Source organism: Podarcis erhardii, assembly GCF_964252035.2.
Source record: "Podarcis erhardii genome assembly, chromosome: 8".
NCBI classification, from domain to species: domain Eukaryota; kingdom Metazoa; phylum Chordata; class Lepidosauria; order Squamata; family Lacertidae; genus Podarcis; species Podarcis erhardii.
Genome location: NC_138499.1, coordinates 92,184,534 through 92,206,016, shown reverse-complemented (window position 1 = coordinate 92,206,016; position 21,483 = coordinate 92,184,534). Strand labels below are relative to the sequence as shown.

The following is a 21,483-nucleotide window of genomic DNA, read 5'->3' as shown; positions in this document are numbered from 1 at the left end:
ATCCAAGCAAAATGGGACCACCTGACTTTCAAACAAACAAACAAACAAACAAACAAACAAACAAACGGCAAGGGCAAAACTTGGCTTGCTCTTAGCTTTTCCCTAATCCCTCAGATGCTGCCCACATCCTGGCTTTCTCCTGACACTTTGCTAGAATTTTGTATTTTTATGCTGTGAACTGTCCTGTGATCTTCAGATGAAGGGTGGTATACAGATTTAATAAAAGAAATTTAAAAAAGTAAAATGAGCATGTGTCTATATATCTTTTTGTCTCATTTATTGCTTTTATGACAAATATAAAATAGATGCATGCTCTGTATGTGTATATGTGTGTCTAAATATATATGTATGTAAGCTCTTTTAGCACATATATTTCAGCTACCCTATAAAATTGTTTGCCCCATTGATAAATTGTTGCAGAAAATAAACTAAGGCACTTTCAAAGCTTTCATGCCTGATTTTGACATTGACAAGTAGTTAGCATAATTAGCCTTGTTCATTTCAGGTGTTTTGCATCTTATGACTTATAAGATGTTTTGAAAGACTCTAGCAGGAGGCGGCAGAAGTATCTCAGAGAGAGCTAACTGAATGTCACTCTCAGGGAGGAGGCAGGATCCGAATAATAATAATAATAATAATAATAATAATAATAATGGGATTAGAAACTGGAGTCAGGAGCTGTGACAGGTTTAAATGAACAAGGTAACTGAGTGGTTCCACTAGATGTGTAACTGAAGCAATGCCTTTCTTTACTATGGTGAAAAGCATTTTCCAGCTTGCGAGAGAAAATGAATCCAGTAGGAAAGATCTTCATTCTAAATAAACTGGGATGGAGGAAGAAAGCTTGTTAATTGCTAGTGAAGCATTATTGTATTGAACTTGTACATCCAATTAATTCATAGTTGTAGAAGTGGCATGCTGTCCATTTCTGAGCAGCAGGAACGGAGGATTTATTAGGTATTTACTTTATTTGCCAATATTGAAGCAGAACATAACTGGAGGCCAAAACAGGCATGCCCAGTGCAGGTAGAAGATCCTTTTGGGAGTCTGTGTGCCTGTAGTTTTGTGCTAATGGGGCAGAGAGTTTTCATTAGGAAGAAGGCAAGCATGGCTGCTGTTTGAATGAAATGTATTCCTCTGAAATGTCAGAGATGTATTCCACTTGAATGTGATTTAGCTTTAACTTGACTGTATCATGTGCTTATCAGGCCTTGATCTCTGCCCTACCTGAGCATTCAAGAAGCCCCCACAGCCATTAAGAAACATTAACGTTGTTAAATGGGCTCTGAGCAGTCATTCATAGTTAGTAGGTCACTCAAACTTGCAATGCTGTAAACGTTAATGCCTACATAAAACAATGCACTAATTTCACATTTCAGGAAAAAATAGCTCCCCTGGAGTGTTAGTGTATATTGGCTTATTCTTTTTTAAATGACTTATCTTTTCACTCATACCTGGAGAGGAAAAGCTATTTCAGTCAGGTTAATGCTCAGGACATCAGAAATAGATTTTCCTTTCAGTTCTATGGTTGCAGGGGAAGGAGGAGGAGAACTAGATATGGTTAGGGGGCTGTTGGCTTAGGAGAGTCCTTTTCATTTCAGATTGCCAGTTGAGGGACCTTTCTTCTTTGTCTCAGAACTCTCTCTCTCTTTGGCTGGGAATACTGGCGTTGAGATGTAAGACATTCAGTTCGTATGGAAACATTGGACAGGTCTTTTGGGCTGTAGTTGTGTACCAAGAAGTTGAAAATGTATTGATAATATTTCCAACATCCAGAAAAAAGGTGCCAGCACTCCCCACACAAGGACATTCTGGCCCTACAACCCAGACTCCAGCCACAAAAGTGGAGGCCTGCTTGAGAGGCCAGAGATCACCTTATCTCAGAGTCCTTCTAGATTTGCGTCTTGGGGTGCCTGCAGACTCTAAGGATGGGGTGTTGCTTAGGAGTCTTTTCATTGGGGTGAAGATTTCATTTCGGAGACATTAATTTTGCTGTTATTGCCATTGGCTTTTTGTATTTTTATTTTTAGATCTCATTATGGCTTATGTTGGGGTGGTTTAATTTTGACACATACGTTCTGGTATGTTTTTATTTCTTGCTTAAGTCTGCTTTCGTTATATTTTTGCAATTGCCCAAATCTCTTCTTGCCGTACGCTGCCTTGAGCAGGGTTTTAATTGTGGAGAGATTTCACAAGAGGAGCAAAAGTCTCCAGCCAAGGAAGGCACTGCTTGGCACAGAGGCTCTTGCGGCCAGAAGCAGCAAGGTGTCCTCCTGTTCTGTACAGGCTGATCCCAGCCCTGCAGTGCTCCTGCCGACACCCCCCCCCCATGGGCACCACAATGTCCTCCCATGCCCTTTGAACCTGCCCTTGAGTCTGGGAGGAGCATCTCATGCCTTTTCAAGATGAATGGAATCTGGGCCAGAGAACACCAACACCCCATCCCAAAATAAAATAAACCCCAAAACAATAAAGTAAGACTGTGTGTGTGTAAATATCTCTCTATCTATCTCTCCATCATCATCTTCATAGTCTGCATAGTTCTTGTCCTTTGCTAGTCCAAATCTTTTAAAAGGCCAATGGCACAGGTTTAGCAGCATCTTTCAGAACTGGTGTACATAAGGAAAGGCTACCAAGCTGTCAAGAATGTCTCTCTCTTTTTCTTTTTTTACCCCTGGCCTAAAATAACCTTTGTGTGACTTTCTCAGTAAAAGTGTCTTCCCAAGCTCCTCCCCCTTTCCATCTAAGATCTTATGAATCCCCCATGCTCCTATTAAAGCCCAGGCAGATATAGGTGGCTCACCTGTAACTGAGCCGGACACCTGCACAGACCATGCTCTGGGATCTTTTAAAGCTGCTGCTTCTGCCTTGTGCCCTCAAGGAGATCGAGGGGTCGGGCCAAGTGTCTTTCTAGTCAGCTAGTTCCTCATGGACAGCCAAAGGAAAGGCCACCCCCTCAAGACAACCTGAAAAACACCAGCAAACTGTTTTGGTCTGCATTTTACAAGGCAGGGCAAGGAAGGAGCATTTTCTTGTACAAATAGGATCGGGCCCCTGCAGAGTCACTACTGCCCTAAAAGTGTCAGGGCCAAGGACTCTGTCTTCCCAGTGGGATAAGTTTAGCCTACACTCTTTTTAATTGCATTTCTGGAGCAACCTGAGTTACTACTCTGAGGAGCTTATCTTTCACTGAACATGCTCAGGATTGCACTGAAATATTTAGGTTTAAAAAACTGGTGGTAGAACTCTTTATTCTATATAACTTGATCAATATTTTTGCAGAGTAGCATAAGCAAGAAAAGGCATGTTCTTTCCCCTTGAGGAGCTTAGTGTCAATTTTGAAAGCAAGAGGGGCGAGGGGGGAGACGGAGGCAAGGATAGTGGGGACAGAATCCACAAAAACACTTAAGGTGCTTCGTTTTTGTGGTCATGAGGAGTAAAAAGGTAAACCAAAGACAGCACTTGAAAACATGGGTTTTGAGAGAAGAGAGAGGTAGCACCACGCAAACGTTCTGGGAGGGAATTCCCGGCATGAGGGGCAGTGAGGGAGAATGAGCAGAGTAGTTTGAACAAGAAGGAAACTTGTTTGACTGTGGTAGTATACCGTAGCGGACAGCTTGGTGGGGTGGAGACACTTACCTAACCTCCCAGCAGTGAGAAGGAGGGTCAAGGTGGCAGTGAGGTGAGTACAAGGCAAAGACACTAACAGAGTTCATTTGGCGCTCCTGCCAGTGCTTTTCTGCTGTTTCTGCTGCTTTGCCACTCCCCTTCCCAGTAAACAACAGTGACTTACTGGCGGGAAGGTCAGCTATAAGTGCCTCTGCCCCACCTTGCCATCTGCTACTGGTAGGAGAGATGGAGGATCAAAGCAGGAAGGGATATATCAGGATCTGGGGACAGAGAGATTATAGTGGGAATGATTAAAACCTGTGTATAAAGGAATATGTTTCACTTCTCCCTTCTGTAATGCTTTGTTAAGAGAGTCAGTACCAAGCCAACCAACTTGTTTCCCCAACTCTGTGATTTATCCAGTGATGTTAAATGAATTAGCATTGATATATGGAAATTTGTTGGCCTCCATATCAGAGCTGTCCCCTTCGCCACGGCAAGGCAGTGATCCATGGCAGTCCCATGGACTGCAAGAAGATCAAACGCATCCATTCTTAAGGAAATGAGCCCTGAGTGCTCACTGGAGGGACAGATCGTGAAGCTGAGGCTCCAATACTTTGGCCACCTCATGAGAAGAGAAGACTCCCTGGAAAAGACCCTTATGTTGGGAAAGATGGAGGGCACAAGGAGAAGGGGACGACAGAGGACAAGATGGTTGGACAGTGGACAGTGTTCTCGAAGCTACAAACATGAGTCTGACCAAACTGCGGGAGGCAGTGGAAGACAGGAGTGCCCGGCGTGCTCTGGTCCATGGGGTCACGAAGAGTCGGACACGACTAAATGACTAAACAACAACATATCAGAGCTGTGCTTTGGTTCCAAGAAAGTGGTGTGCGGGTTAAAAGATTGTGGGTTTTTTTTTTTTGTTTGTTTGTTTTGCCTAGTATGGTATGGAGAATAAATAGGCACATCAAGGTCTTGTCATGTATCTGTCGGAAATGCAGCCTGTTTTGTGTTGCCCACATTAGAGCTGACACAGAACTATTGTGCCGAAAAGAACCTCAAGGGTTGGAAAACAAAGTCAACTGAGACAGAACGACTACAGCTAACTCCCATTTTTGCTGCACCTCTCCCTGTTTTAAAGCATCATGAACCAGCAGGATGGTTTCTGAGGAAGGAAGATGCGATAGAGTATGGTGGATAGCTCTGAAAGGCTTCAGGGTGGCACATAGACACCAGGTCAATGGCTGATTTTTTACAAGGGAAAACCTGATGAGTGCTGAAAGGCCAGCACCATTGGTTGTTTCCACTGACTCCTACACAACTGAAAACAGCTTTTCTCTAGAGCAAGCATAGCTTTGACAGAGGCCTCCCAGGTGAGCTCTTCCTTATGTTCTTCCTTGTGACCAACAGCAGCTATGTGTATCTGCTGTTAGAACAGCTAGCTCCCTTCTGACACAGCTGATGACAAACTTCTGGCTTGCAGGACCTACGCTTCTGTTTTGCTGGAAACCTCGTGATCCACCGGTTGGAGCCAGGAGCAAAAGACATCCTCATTGAATTAAGGAACATGGTCTTTTGAGCAGTTGCTGACCTGTTTTGAGTGCCAGAACTGAGCTGGGCTCACAGTCCTGCTAAAAACAACAACACCCAACCCAACCACATTCTTCATCACCTCTAGTTTTCTTCATTGGTGCAGATTTGGGGGGGAGGCATTTTGTTGTTGCTATTGTTAAACAATTGGAAGTCAGAAAACCTTTCCAATCTACTTGTAGACCCGTCTTCCTTCTGTTCTGTCCCTGAAATAAGTTGCAAGAAGAGAGAAGTCAGACAAGAGGACTCTGTCGAAACTTCTTCGGTTTTTACGTTGTGTGTGGAAGAAGCTAACAGAGCCTTTGGCTCCTTCTTGACATGAATGATAAAAGCGGCCAAGGTGTGGACATCAAACCTACACCCTTGGGATCAGTAACTTTGTTGGGGGCAGGCTCTGCCACCAGATTACCTATCCATGGAGTCATTAGCAAGCGTGAGTTTTGTTATGGGAATTTACCTGATTAAATATATTCTTGATGTCCCTCACAATCTCCTTCAGTTGAAATATGAAGCTGGTCCATCTGCCTATAAGTAGATCTGTTTGTGCGTTAATGTCCAGTCTGCCTCCTGCAGGTACATTGTGCAGGGATGCCACAACTCTCTAGTTTGTGAACTGATGCACTTGTACGGTGGATTCTCAGCCTACTGTTGGTCCCTTTATCCTGTTGGTTTCCTGTCCTGATCTATGCATGCATGTTCTTCATGCGCACAGAGAGCAACTGACAAACAAGAAAGACAATTGGTGGATAATAAGGGCCAAGGAGGAAGTAAGAGGAGACCCTGCCAAAGGCATTCAGAGTCCTGGAGGCAAGTGCTTGTAGAGTCATGAGGACATGAAAAAAATTTTCTTTTGTAAGAGCTAACTTTGAGCAGATTGTGTGTATTGATGCAGGTTTGTGTGTTTCCCATTCCCCTCCCCTCCTTCTCACTGCTTTTCTACCCATTTTTAATTGTTTATTTTTTTTAAGCCCTGGAGGAGAAAGGATGCTGAAGCCATTCATGCTCCTCTTCACATAACCCCACCCCCACCTCCGGTCAGCTTTCCACAGAAGAGTTAATCTTTTGCAGCTGCATGTCATAAAGAAAAGAAAACTTGAATCATAGAATCATAGAATCATAGAGTTGGAAGAGACCACAAGGGCCATCGAGTCCAACCCCCTGCCAAGCAGGAAACACCATCAGAGCACTCCTGACATATGGTTGTCAAGCCTCTGCTTAAAGACCTCCAAAGAAGGAGACTCCACCACACTCCTTGGCAGCAAATTCCACTGTCAAACAGCTCTTACTGTCAGGAAGTTCTTCCTAATGTTTAGGTGGAATCTTATTTCTTGTAGTTTGGAACCATTGCTCCGTGTCCGCTTCTCTGGAGCAGCAGAAAACAACCTTTCTCCCTCCTCTATGTGACATCCTTTTATATATTTGAACATGGCTATCATATCACCCCTTAACCTCCTCTTCTCCAGGCTAAACATGCCCAGCTCCCTTAGCCGTTCCTCATAAGGCATCGTTTCCAGGCCTTTGACCATTTTGGTTGCCCTCCTCTGGACACGTTCCAGTTTGTCAGTGTCCTTCTTGAACTGTTGTGCCCAGAACTGGACACAGTACTCCAGGTGAGGTCTGACCAGAGCAGAATACAGTGGCACTATTACTTCCCTTGATCTAGATGCTATACTCCTATTGATGCAGCCCAGAATTGCATTGGCTTTTTTAGCTGCCGCGTCACACTGTTGGCTCATGTCAAGTTTGTGGTCAACCAAGACTCCTAGATCCTTTTCACATGTACTGCTCTCAAGCCAGGTGTCACCCATCTTGTATTTGTGCCTCTCATTTTTTTTGCCCAAGTGCAATACTTTACATTTCTCCCTGTTAAAATTCATCTTGTTTGTTTTGGCCCAGTTCTCTAATCTGTCCAGGTCGTTTTGAAGTGTGATCCTGTCCTGAAGTGGAGGTGGGGACCACAAATGATAGTGCATCGTGTGCAGTTTCCTCCCAATCCTTGAAATAAATTCCATCCCACTGTTGCTCATAGAAAATGTGTTTGTAATAACTACTTAGCAGATTTTCCTGCTTGAAGCTCAGTTGAAGCTTGGGCCATTTTGTCTTTCCTCTCTCCAACCCAGGAGCGTCTCCTGCTTTCCTTACTTCCTGCTCACATAGCCATGGAGATGAAAGCTGAGATCATCCAGAGGTTACAAGGACCCAAAGCAGGCCAGCTGGAAAATACAAACAACTTTCATAATTTATATGTCAAAAGGCACACCAATGTAAGGTATTGTTTGGAACAGACACTTGCCCATTCTCAGTGCTGAAGTCCATTAGTTACCATGACTAGCAAAATGCTTTAATCACAGCTATACATTGTTTAGATGGAGGTGGTTGCCTTGTTCTTTCCTTTTCCTTTTCTTTCATTGGAAGCAGGTGTTCAGGCACACAGATATTGCAGGTTGATTTCATAGAACTGTGACTATAGATAACCTCTGAGGACCTTGTGACATGTTTATTTTGGGAAGGCAGCTGAATTTAATTAGGCATATCAAATTTAAAAGCAATCCAGAGGCTGAAATATTATTGCTTGAACAAATGGCCTTAAATTATTTGTGGTAAATATTGAAAGCAAAAAAAAAGCGAGAACGCTTTGCACTTGATACAAGCTAACTTGTTGTATGGCTGCCATCAGCACTGATTAACACAGTCATTTGGGGGCAATTTTCAGTGTGGCAAAGCTGGAATGTGTTTCAGTCTCAAGGACGGGTAAGTGGGAGATGAGAAATGTGGTGGAAGTCATGTTGGCCTGTTTCATTCAGGCTCTGGTCCCATCCTGCACCCTTGAGGCCTTTCATGCCCTATACTGCCCTTCAGCTAAAGTCACAGAAGAGTAGGGGGCAGGTTCCATACACTGATGCCCAGAGTACGAGTTTTGGCCTGGCAGGGCTGCCTCAGACTCCGAAGGACCTGAGAGAGTCACCAGTGGATGATCTAGGAAAGGCAGATGTTACTGAGCTTTAACTGTGGCATCTCCAGAAGGGATTTTGAATTGATGTGATTTATTATACTTCTATATCCCAAAGCACCTTACAAAGAACAAATGACAGTAGCTTGACAGAACATAATAGAATGTCACAAATACAGCCTAAGTCATATGGAATAATTAACAAATCATCAGTGAAACAATTGCAATCTATAAAACATGGTTAACAAAGCACAATTAAAGCAAAAGTCATATTGTATGGTTAACAAATCAATACAACATATATAATCTATAGAACAACATTAACAACATTAACAAAATAGCAAGCAAAAATGAAAAATAAACAAAGCACTATGGGAATAGGGAATCTTTTCCCCCTCAAGGTGCTGCATTCCCCTAGGGGTAAAAGGCTGTGGGTTGCATGCCAATGATGTGTGAGGCAGAGCCCAAATAAGATGGGGCTTCCCATTTCTCCCCCACCCCCCAATGAACTGCTGCATGAGGGGCAGCGCACCCTTGCCAGGCCCTTGCAGACTCCCCTGTTTTGCCTTTTCTCCTGTCTCACCTTCCTTCTCTCCTTGCAGGCCCACCCTCCTACGTGAAATTAATACTGTAATTGGTTAAGCCCTCAACCCGTGCCTGACATAAGCAGAGTTGCAGTAGGCCTTAATGGTTGTCTTCTGGCTTCTGGTCTCACACTGTGGAGCAGTTGAAGGACCTCTGGCTGTCTCCTCTGCCTTTTCCGGTGGAAACTCTAGAACGATCTTGCCTGGTGGGTGGCTCAGTTTAGGCACCAGAAGATATTAGCAGCTCCTTTTTGCAGACTGGTAACCTGCCCTTCTCTTCAAAGAGGTCTGCTGGGAGTTCAGCTTCCGACCGCAGTGTGGCAAACTGCGGGGTGAGGCACAATCCTTTATAGGCAAGCGGTCCTGGCAGGGTCACAGCCTGAGTGGACACAGTGGAAGGGGAGTCGTCAGACCACAACAACAGGCCATCCAAAAAGGATGTATGAGCTCAGCATCCAAACATATGGTTTTGGACAAGTTGTATCTGCCCCTGGTGAGGTATTTAGTGCATTCCCTTTTCTCTTGTTTGTTTTCTCCAAGAAACTCTAGGGATAGTTTTAAGCTAAGCAAAATGGTAAAATCCCCTTTTTCACTTGTAGCATTTTATACGCTGATATTGTGGGATTCACTCGCTTGGCTAGTGATTGCTCTCCTGGAGAACTGGTGCACATGCTGAATGAGCTCTTTGGCAAGTTTGACCAAATTGCAAAAGTAAGTACCCCTGAGGGCTTCAGTAATGGCTGTTAGGTTATCATTGTCTTTGATGTTAAGATTTATAGCTGTGGTGTGAGAGTGGCATGCCAGGTTGTTGACCTGGGGTCTGCTGCGAATGCAGTTTTCACAACCACCAGGCCACCCTTACATCCTGGGCCAATGCTGAGTGCCATGGGAAATTGGGGAGCCAGCCCGTAGTTCTCAGGTTGACCCTGGGGCTTTCAGTTCCTGATCTATAATTTGCACTGTCCTTTGGTCACAAGCTAATACAAATGTGGTGGGGGGAAGGGCACAAAGAAAGAGGATAAAAACAGCATTTCTGTGAGTATCTGCTATGGGTCCCAGCCAACAAAATGGCTAGGGCAGGTTTCACAGGGGGGAGGGGGGATGCACTGGGACAACCGATTTCAGTGATCATGAGTAGGAGGAGGAGTTACGCTAAGACCAGGGCATGTCATTACTGAGGAGGCAGGTTTAGTCGTTGTTTGAGGGGTCTGGTCTTGACCAGACGGATACTGGAATCAGCAAGGGATACCCACATGACCTTAAGGTACTGCTGTACAATGCCAGGTCAATGATTCATAAGACCACTGCCATCTATGACTTGATCATGGATGGAGGACTTGACCTGGCATGTGTAACAGAGACTTGGTTGGATGAAGCAGATGAGCCTGTCCTTGCCGCTGCTTGCCCACCAGGTTTCTCTTATGCACAGCAACCCAGGTCATGTGGGCGGGGAGGGGGGGTTGCAGTGATATTTAGGAAGTCATTAGTTTGCACCAGGCGTCCTATTGGGAAGACCCAGTTCTCTGAGTGCATATTCTGGAAGTTGGGCAATAGGGGCAGTACAGGATTCCTTTTGGTGTACCGACCTCCCCGCTGCACCAAGGATTCCCTGCCCGAGCTGCTTCAGGTCGTGGCGGATGTTCTCCTGGAGACACCTAGTTTGGTTGTCCTAGGGGATTTTAACATCCATGCCAACACGACCTTACAAGGGGCTGCTCGGGACTTCGTGGAAAGCATGGCCTCCATGGGGCTGTCCCTGAATAAGTCTGGCCCAACTCATAGCCGCTGACATGCCTTGGACCTGGTCTTCACCTCTATGGATGTTGATGATCTGACACTAAGTAAAAGCGAAACTAAAGAAGTGCCATGGTCAATTTGACTTTTCCGCGACCCTTCCCTTCTGCAGGGAGGTGGGACCGATTCGGATAGTCCACCCCCACTACTTAATGGATCCAAATGGTTTCCAGAGAGTGGTAGGGGATGTTTTATCCCATGCTGATGGCCTTTCAGCTGATTCCCTGGTGGCCCGCTGGAATGTGGAGTTAACCAGGGCTATTGACTGTCTGGCTCCAAAGCACCCTCTCCGATTGCATTAGCCCGGACAGCCCCGTGATTTTCCCTGGATCTGAGGGCAATGAAACAATCGCTGAGACGGCTAGAGCGCCAGTGGCGGATAACTCATTCTGAAGCTGACTGGACACGGGCTAGAGCTCAATGTTGAGCCTACCAAGTGGCGGTAGCTACGGTGAAGAAGACTTTCTTCACCGCCTCCATTGCATCTGCAGAAAACAGCAGCAAGAGACTCTTTCAGGTGGTTTGCAATTTAGCGGAACCACCTGCTCCAGCAGGGCCCAGTATGGGCCACATGATCTCCTGCAATGCTTTTGCAAAGTTTTTTGCAGATAAAGTCGCTCTGCACCTGAGACTTGCCTGCCTGTGAGCATTGCTGAGGAAGATCAGCACTGTTGGGGAAGCTGCCTTTGGGGCAGCTTGCCCATAGCACTGATCTCACCAAGAAAACCCTGAGGAACCTCTGAGGAACTCTAGAGTTTTATGATAAATGGTTTGCAAATCACTAACATCTAATGGAACAGTATTTGCTTTTGAACGGATTAAAAATAACGCTGGTGGGCATAATTTAAAAGACTAATCATGCTGTCGTGAAGGAGCACGGCAAAGTGGCAATATAAATCTGAAGACTAAGCCTAGGAAGTGGTGTTGCTCTACCTGCAAGTGCTGGAATAGGGATGACAACAAATATCCCGTGCTCCCAACAGAGATATCTATTTTTGTACCAGTCAGGAGGAGTTTTCATTTAATTTCCTAGGTCTCTGGATACTGCATAGCTTGTGTGTGCTTCTGATTTCACATTTCAGGAAAAGTAGGTCAGTGGAAATGGGATGCACATAGCTCTCGGCAGAGCATCTCATCCTGCATGTCCAGCCCAGCTATCTTCCTCCCCATCGTTATGTGAAATACATTTGATGGCACCAAGAATATTGTGCTTCTGCAGCACTCCAGGCATGGTCTTTCTTTCTTTAGTGATCACTCGCAGCTGAGTAAGATTCTCTTCCATAAACACAGTCTTAACAGTTAGTCTGTAAGTGACTGCGGAGGCCAATTCTGGATCCACACGTCCTTCCACAGTGGGGACATTGGTTTCCAGGCGGGAGTTAATCACGGTGTGGATTTGCCACGCGTGCTTTCCTCTTAGCACATTTCTCCCTTGCGTCCTGAGTTCGAGTGTCTTCAAAGTCCATGACACCTTTGGTAAAGGCTGCTCTCCAATGGGAGTGCTTGCAGGCAACTGTTTCCCAATTGTTGGTGTTTATACTACATTTGTAAAAATTTGCCTTGAGACTTTAAACCTCTTTTGTTGACCACCAGCATTACGCTTTCCATTTTTAAGTTCGGAATAGAGTAGTTGCTGTGCTGGCCATCTCTTAACTGAACCTTCTTTCCCCCTCTCAGGAAAATGAATGCATGAGAATTAAAATTTTGGGAGATTGCTACTACTGTGTGTCCGGCCTCCCTATATCTCTCCAAAACCATGCCAAGAACTGTGTGAAAATGGGACTGGACATGTGTGAAGCCATAAAGTAGGTAGAGGCGTTTTGTAACTTGTCCTTGTCCTTACCTTGAACCTCCCCAGTAAGCCTCACACGGTTGCCTTAAATCTGAAGCTTTTGCTCTGGTTTGTGCTTCACTATGTTTAACATTTTCAGCTCCATATCAAATGAGATGATGTTGTTTCTCTCCATAGCTACAACAGTGAGGGATGGTATGGATTTGGGGGTATACCACATGAAACAGCATTGCAGCGCAGTAAGATAATACACAGAAGAGGTAAAAGGCAATCTTTCCCTCACGATGTAGTGCCCACTAGAGATGGCAAAGAATTCTGTTCAGTTTGCATTTAAAGACTAGCCTGCCAAAGTCATCCTTTCCCAAACAATGCAAGAAATGAAGTACAGACATCCTTGGGAATTTGTACTTCTCCGAATTTTGCAACCCAGTTGTCCAGCTAGGTAATGTGTGCAATAATGCATGTAGATAAAGCATCCATAAAATGTCCATGCTGGTGAACATAACATACAAAAAGCATCATTTTAGAGGGAAATGCTTTGCAAATGTGTATGTTAGGAGAAATTAACACTAAAATGCTGGGGTGTTTGCAGGAGGACTTTTTTAAAAAAAGCAAACTGATGTGGAAATGTGGAGAACTAAACTTTTGATTGCGAAAGCGAGAAACCGATTTGCCCATTTTTTTGTGTCCACTCCCTGCCCGTTATGGATCTAGATCAGTGATGGCCAAACTTGGCCCTCCAGCTGTTTTGGGACTACAATTTCCATCATCCCTAACCACTGGTCCTGTTAGCTAGGGATGATGGGAGTTGTAGTCCCAAAATATCTGGAGGGCCAAGTTTGGCCATCACTGATCTATATTATCTGACCATGTTGGAAGATCTAGATCTGCTAAGACCTTTTTAATGACAGCATCGACTTTCCCAGGTTTTCCGAAGATATTCTAAAAGTGGGCTAACTGCCCCCATCTTGGAGCAGAGGCTGGCTGATGTGCAAATTACAGGGCCCAATGTTGGAGTGTATACAATAATTTTGAGCAGCCACAAGTTTGTCTAGCATCATCAATGTAAATAGTACTTTATGGCAGAAGTAGCCAAGGTGGTGGTCTCTAGATGTTGAGAACTACAGTTCCCACCATCCTTGACCATTGGCGGAGGGCTGAGTATCTGGAGGGCACCATGTTGTCTAGGTCTAGTTTACAGAGTAACACAAAACAAGGCCCTGATCCAATAAGCTTAGAATCTAAATTTTGATGGTGGAGAAGACCATGGACAATAGCAAGGGGAATAGGGTGATCACTTGCAGCAGGAACAAGAAACCTTATATACCATAGCCTCCTAAATCACATCCTAACCACAGCTACCAGCAGTGAAGGAGAATCAGGGATTGCTTACTGACAACTAAACCCCCTTTTCATGAGTAGACCAATGACTCTGGGTCCACAGCTCTACTGTGTTGTCACTCTTTGGCCTGAACCCAAAGACTTGGGCGCCAGCACTCAAAGGCTGGAGGATGGCTCCACCTGCTCCTCTGACCATTCCAGGGGTTCCTTGTCAGGTATTAACGCAAAGGGCCCCTCAAAGAGGATCTTCGACACTGTATTGAGCTGGCCTTGACTGCTCCTCAAGGTCCTTGGCCTGTGGGGTGTTTGGTTTGTCCTCCCAAGGACTCAGCATCTGATTTCAGATCAGGCTAGGTATGACAACTGCCAGTTCATCTCAAAAAATAAAAGGCAAGTTCCAATTTTATCTAGAATCAGTTCTTTGTAAATAATACTTGTGAGCTTGAATTGAATTTGTGGCCATTTTTTTAGCTTGTTTACTTTTATATTGATGTTAACATGGCTGTGCTTTAACCAGCAAATATCTTAGTTATAAAAGTATATATATTTCTATACCACTTTTTAATTAAGACATGAACAGTAGCACATGAAAAAGTCATTGTGTGGTAATGGTAGCACCGTGTGCTTTTTTCAAAGTCCAGAAAATAACAGCTGCGATTGATAATAATTTCTCATCAATAGGAAGGTCAGAGATGCAACTGGAGTTGATATTAATATGCGAGTAGGAGTGCACTCTGGGAATGTCCTTTGTGGCGTGATTGGACTGCAGAAATGGCAGTATGATGTATGGTCACATGATGTTACACTAGCCAATCACATGGAAGCCGGAGGAGTTCCTGGGTAAGACTAGTCTCTATTTAAGATGGGTGTGGATACATTTCCCCAAATAACTTGGTGCCTACAAGGTCACCCAAAATGCCTACTGTGCAGTTAAGAGGGCCCTGTAGTCCTCAGCCAAGGGGATGGCCTTGCCTCGCCCACTGGAATGTTCTATATTTAAATAGGCCTGATTACCTTTTATAAACATTGGATGTGATCCCACCAAAGTTACCGGTAAGTCCTTTTAAGCCATGTGTTTAACTCTGCAATTGAAAGTAGTAGGCCTGCAGGTGTGGCTAGATTGTGCCCACTCCCCTATTAAAATTCATGCATTTTACCCTGTTTATTTGCTCTGATCCTGAGCAAACAGAGATTTTTCCCTTTTACTGAAATGCATTAGTCTTGGAAGGCACACAATACTGTTCAACTGCTGAGCATATAGGTTTGGCTCCCATAAGTTGATGAGAAGGCAGACCCCCTAGAAACCAAATAGAAGCTGCTCTGATCTATCTTGAGGAAGAGAAACATTTAAGTGGGTAGGGAACAGCTCCATACCTTTCAAATGTATTAGTTGAATGGAGAAGCCACTTGCCTTGGGGCTTCTTGTGTTCCTTGGATCCTTTTCACCCACAAGGGATAACTTGATTGGAACAAATGAGAATGTTAAAGACTGGCTGTTTTTCTGGAGCACAATTGAATGATGGGCCTAGTTCTCACTGAGGTGGCCATCTGGAATCAGGGTTTTACTGTTCTGTTCTACAGGTTCAAGTGACTGAATCCACTCCACATAAAAAGTCTAGAGAAGGATGGTGGAAGAGGTTCTAACGTAGTCCTTGGACATGCTCGTATTCTGTGTACAGCTGTATTTCTCTATTTTTGAATGCAGGAATCATGTGAGCTCCTGCTGAAGTTTGAAATAATACAGACAAGTTTAGGCTGGCTACGTCAGTGTGAATGAGGGCAGAGTTTGCATTTGTTTTTGTGCACAGCAATCCAGTTTCGTTGCCTGCAAATATATATATATATGTGTTCATTTACAATGTGTTGTTTAGTTCACAAGTATTTCATTTTGTATAGCTATTGGGAATATTTCCCAATAGTAAAAGAAAAGAAAAAAAGCAGTGTGACATTCTTAATGTTGTATAATGGTCATTTTAAAATAAACCATAATTTCAGCCGTGTTCACATTACTTCAGTCACCTTGGCCCACTTGAATGGCGCTTACCAAGTGGAGGATGGCGATGGAGATGCAAGGGACCCATATCTCAAGGAGCATAAGGTGAAAACCTACTTCATTATCAACCCCAAGGTTAGTAATATTTCATTTGTTTTCTCCACATTGTATCTGAAACTGCTATAAGCAGACAAGAGCCATGATTTTGCTTCTATGGCTTCTAGCACTACATTGGGCTCATTCAGACATGAAAATGAGTTTAGGCAATCATAGTTAAGTACAGTTACAGATAGGTAGCTGTGTTGGTCTGCCATGGTCAAAACAAAATAAAAAAATTCCTTCCAGTAGCACCTTAAAGACCAACTGAGTTAGTTCTAGGTATGAGCTTTCGTGTGCATGCACACATCTGAAGAAGTGTGCATGCACACGAAAGCTCATACCTAGAACTAACTCAGTTGGTCTTTAAGGTGCTACTGGAAGGAATTTTTTTATATAGTTAAGTACAACCGCAGTTTAGGGTTTGGGGCTAATCTGTGGCTGATCTAAAAGTGGAAGCTTTTGCTTTCTTCTTCTGGCACAGCCATAAGATGGGGGCGGGGGGGGGGGGAGAAAAGTGCACCAGGTGGGGGCTTACTGCTGCTTGCCTTCACAGCTCTGCTTCACAGCTGTCCAGACCTGGCTTGCCCAGTGGGGCAGAGCCACAGCGGCCGCCTCTTGGTAGGTATGTCATGCCTGCTTCCCAGAAGAGGGAGGGTCGAGATGACTGGGAGGAGGGGTGACCCATCTGAGGTGAACCCTTCCCCCCACCAAAGCCTCACTTACCTGGGTTGTTTTGCTGCAGCGGCTTCCGGCAAGATATAGCGAGATCTTGCAGAAATGTTGTGCGATCTTGCTGGAAGCCATCACTTCAGGGGACGGGGGATGTGCATGGGGGGGACCACCCACTGGATTTCACCTCCTGAGGTGGCTGCTTCAGTCTGCCTCGTGGGCGGGCTGGCGTGGACAGGGAGACAGGTGCAGCACAGGTGCAGTGGTGCGAGCCCTGCAGTGGCTCACCTCCTCCCGGCAGCCGCAGTGGCATCCCTGCTGAGAAGCTGCTGTTGTGGCTCCATCCCATCAGGTGAACCACTTCTGGATTGTGCTTTGTCAGGACAATAAGAAATGCAACACTGAGCATTTACTTACCTAGATCTTTATGTTACGTGGCTGCGTGGTATTGTCGTCTTCCTGAGGATCTTGGTTTGTTTGATTTTAAGGAACAAGTCCCTTGCCCTTATTTATCTGTCCACAACGCTAGCTATAATCTCAAAAGTCAGGAGGCGGCTAAATAAGATTTTCAGTAGTTTGTGTTTTATTGCTCTCCGCGGCTTCACCCCATGATGAGCAAAACTAGAATAAATTGGGCAAAATAGGAAACAATAGAAATCGTGCAAGCTTTATGCTATCTGTACCTCTTGGGTTTATTTATTCCCTAACCAGGAAGAAAAACGAAGTCCGCAGCATCATTTCCGACCCCGGAATACTCTAGATGGAGCTAAAATGAGAGCGTCTGTTCGTATGACCCGGTACTTGGAGTCATGGGGAGCAGCCAAGCCATTTGCTCACTTGCACCATCGGGACAGCATGATTACAGAAAATGGCAAGATCAGCACCATGGTATGAGTTTTCTGCATCGTTATATATCAGCGCTAGCAAAGTGGAGGAGAGGGAAAACTATGCCCTTCCCTCCTCTCCAGATTTCTCTCCTTCCCCCACCCCCAGACAACAATTCAGTTCTCAGATTTGAGACTGGCAACCAGCCCTGAACCAGAGCCCGTTAGCACTGTGCAGTGTAGGAAAGGGGAGATAAGGGAAATGGACAAACTCCACCAGCCTCCATAGAGTGCTACAAGACTCTGAAGCCCTGGAATCTCCTAATTCCAGGGTGGGACACTTCTGAAGACCAGCTGGGGAAATAAACTAGGGACTGGTGTTGCTTTCATGGCTGTTAGGCGGGCTTCCTCCAAGTGTCTGACTGAGAAAGAGGATCTCATGCTTAATTTAGCTGGGTGTGTTGCTGTCGTTTGGCTTGCACCACTCAGGCTACACACATTGACCAGGGACTAAGTCATATTCAGCTCAGTAGGACTTTACTTATGAGTTGACATACAAGGAATTGCACTGATGCAATTCTGGCCCATTAAAATTAATAAGGATTTTATCATATACTTCACTGAGATTTTTGAGCTGGAGAAAATGTTCTCTGACACAACATTTGCGTTACAATACAACCTTATATACTGAGAATCAAGATATTTTTTTTATAATACTATGTGGACATTTTCTCTCAATTTCTCTTAGGACATGCCTATGGGTCAGTATAATTTCCAGCGTTGTAGAGAAAGGTATGTGTTGATTTTTCAGACATTGATTCTATGAGAAAAATGCATTACAGTGGTACCTCGGGTTAAGTACTTAATTCGTTTTGGAGGTCCGTTCTTAACCTGAAACTGTTCTTAACCTGAAGCACCACTTTAGCTAATGGGGCCTCGCCGCCGCTGCACAATTTCTGTTCTCATCCTGAAGCAAAGTTCTCAACCCGAGGTACTATTTCTGGGTTAGCGGAGTCTGTAACCTGAAGCGTATGTAACCCGAGGTACTACTGTACTCTCTTTAACCAGCAATTCTAATCTATATAAGCATTCACTTTTGTTAGCTAGGGTCATTTTGAACAGCAGTTAGGATTAAGCTGAAATAATATAATTCTGCTACAATTTAACTCAGGCAAGCTGATGCTACAGTACATTTGCTCTTTTGTATTGGCCTGGATTTGTTGAAGTACTTACAGTATTGGAGGGTGACTTAAGCATTTTGTTGCTGCTGCAGTCCTGATTAGAACTGGACCCCCACCCCCCACCCCTGCAAACGCTGGCTATTCACAATAAGAGGGGAGTTCACAATAAAAGCTTTCCTTCCATTATGAATAACAAGCGTGGAAGGAAGTCTAGTTTGGGGACCTTGGTGAGGACAAAGCCCCCCTTTCCTATTCAGTGGTCTTGATCTGCCCCACCAACTCCACTATACTGTCAAGTCATATGACAGATGCCATGTCTAATTCAGCCCTGAGACTTGAAATCAGCCGACTGCTTAGTAATTGCAAGAATGCCATTTCCGGGCTGGGATAGTCTGGCCACAGGACTTCATGCCCTAGTAACCTCACAGTTAGATTTCTGTAATGCGCTCTACATAGGGCAGCCTTTGAAGGTGGTCTGGGAACTTCAGCTAGTGCAGAATGCAAGAGTTCTGTTGGATGTTACCTGGTAAAGGGACCCCTGACCATTAGGTCCAGTTGTGGATAACTCTGAGGTTTTGGCACTCATCTCGCTCTATTGGCCGAGGGAGCCTGTGTACAGCTTCCGGGTCATGTGGCCAGCATGACTAAGCGGCTTCTGGCAAACCAGAGCAGCGCATGGAAACGCCGTTTACCTTCCCGCCGGAGCGGTACAAATTGATCTACTTGCACTTTAACGTGCTTTTGAACTGCTAGGTTGGCAGGAGCAGGGACCGAGCAACGGGAGCTCACCCCGTCGCGGGGATTCGAACCACCGACCTTCTGATTGGCAAGTCCTAGGCTCTGCGGTTTAACCCACAGCGCCACCCGCGTCCCTGTTACCTGGTACACCCACATAAAACCAACCGCATGGGATCTGTTCTGACATCCTTCTCATGATGTCATTATATAAAAACCATAACTGACTTGGGACCCACTTGCTTGAGGACATGTCCCTCCCAATGCCAGCCAGCCCAGGCCTTTCCTGTGGCCTGATGGGGGGCAACGCAGGAGAAGGCTTTCTCTGCAGTGATGTCCCAACTGTGAAATTCCTTTCTCCTGGAGTCATGGATGGCCGTTATGTTATTGGGTTTCCAGTTCCAGGTAAAAACTCACTTGCTTAGCCAGGCATTTGGAGATACATGATGGTTCCAAGTCTTACTGTGGTTGTTGATTGCTCAAACTCTTATGGTCTGACTCAGTGTAGGGCAGCTTCCTGTGTTCCAATTGTTAATATCTTATTTAACTTGTTAATTTTTTATTTGACATGGTAATTGTTTAAAATATTTTTTGTGGGTCCCTCCAGGCATCGTTTATTGTCCATTCCTGAAGATTTGTGCTCATTTATGCATGATCTTACTTTCAATAATGTTTGCACCTGCAAAAGTTTTGGGGCAGACATTTTGCTCTGTTTCCAATCATTTCATGTCCCTTAGCTTCCTGCTGAAATTCTGTAACGTTTCATACAACAAGGGCTCTGGGGGATGGGTTGGTACCACTTTTGTCACACTATACTGCTTTTCCAGATGGCAATAATGTGGCTTTAGGGAGCAACTAATAAAACTGAGTTATATATGGTGCTCCACTATAAATCCAACCACTAATGTACTATTATTGTACCAATGCAGAATACACTTGCAAAAAAATTCAGTCTGGTAGGACCCCATATACCACCTTGAAATCTGGAATGGATGAAGAGCAGTCAAAGCTCAATAAATAGATAAAAATGTTTGTGACCTACTGTGATAGCTCGTGTATGCTCTTCGTAATAAGCACCTCTGCTCATTCAGAGATATTTACAGTTCTTTATTTTACATATGTACAGGCAGCACATTACAAACATGCATCTGAATCCTCCAGTTCAGATTCTGGGAGTGGTTTTTGCCGGCTTCTCCTCCAACAGAAAAGGCGAGGAAGTTTCCTGTGACGCCTCTCGCCTCTCCTCTTTAACTCTCTCCTCTCCTGGGCAGACGGAATAGGCACCGCCTCACCATCAGTACCAGAACTTCCTGTGCTTGCTGGGGCTCTGCTTCTGCATCTAAGGGCCTTTCCACCTCCTGGCTCTCTCCCCCTTCCCCATCCGTCACTTCCTGTCTACCTCCCTCTGAATGTTCCTCCTCCTCCCCGGCATTCTCTGGCAGTCCCATGACACCTACCTGCCAGGTGACTTGCATACAACCCTCTTTTGTAGTTTCAGGCAAGACAGAAAAGCAGAAGAGTTATTCTCTTAGTGAGCTACCTACCACATGTAGCTGTGAACTATGTTCAGCTTGGTGGGTGCTCTGAGTTGGGTCAGAAAGGAAGGCTCTCCTCTTAGGGCTTTTAGGCTACCTTGGGCTTGTGAAAGGAAGAATATGCCCATGCAGGCATATAGTCAGAGACTTCAGGTGGTGCAGATAAACTTGGTTCATTCATTCAGAGGCTTCATCGTGAAGAGTGAAGAGATAAAATAAGCCATTTCTTGCAAACTTCTAAATGTCACGATACCACAGAATCACATAAGGTAACTGGTCAAGTTTATAGGTAACAAAATGTGTAACTTTACCAGTCCGCTTGAGGGCAACTATATCAGACCCAGTTATTCTAAGAGAATTCCTAAATTCTAGTTTCCTGCAGTTTTGGGACGACCTGAAGTCAAACTCTTGGTTATGTTGTTCTAAAGTCATCTCAGCAACAAGTCAACTTCATATTGCAAAATGAATGGCTGGTGTTAAATGCAGGTCCAAATATGGCAAGTTGTGTAGACTCTGTTCTATATACTGCTGCAGGAAAACAGGAATACAAAGAGCTGGCTTCCTTTCTGTTCTCTGTTCTCTTTGTTCTCTCTAATCGTTGCCATGCCTTATTTGGGTATTTTCCCCAAGGCTTCTAACTCCTATTTGCCCTTTTGTCCTCCACAGAACAAAATCTCAGAAGAAGAAGTTTGAAGAAGAACTGAATGAAAGAATGATTCAAGCAATTGATGGAATAAACGCTCAAAAGTATGTTTGCACACAAGGTTGCCCTGATACTGATACC

At 44.7% G+C, this 21,483-nt stretch overlaps 1 protein-coding gene across 2 annotated transcripts in view; it reads left to right on the top strand.

Moving 5' to 3' along the window:
• ADCY2 (adenylate cyclase 2) overlaps window positions 1-21,483 on the top strand; it is a gene marked incomplete at its 5' end in the record, with an annotated part of 149,422 nt that overhangs the window by 74,681 nt on the left and 53,258 nt on the right. The window contains 8 exons of one of the 2 annotated variants that reach the window (XM_081872615.1): window positions 7,323-7,471; window positions 9,336-9,447; window positions 12,208-12,335; window positions 14,345-14,503; window positions 15,659-15,791; window positions 17,136-17,312; window positions 17,997-18,040; window positions 21,366-21,446. In XM_081872615.1, coding sequence (XP_081728741.1) covers window positions 7,323-7,471; window positions 9,336-9,447; window positions 12,208-12,335; window positions 14,345-14,503; window positions 15,659-15,791; window positions 17,136-17,312; window positions 17,997-18,040; window positions 21,366-21,446 — 983 coding nt within the window. The remainder of the gene's footprint in view (window positions 1-7,322; window positions 7,472-9,335; window positions 9,448-12,207; window positions 12,336-14,344; window positions 14,504-15,658; window positions 15,792-17,135; window positions 17,313-17,996; window positions 18,041-21,365; window positions 21,447-21,483) is intronic. The other variant, XM_081872616.1, reaches the window with a different exon arrangement.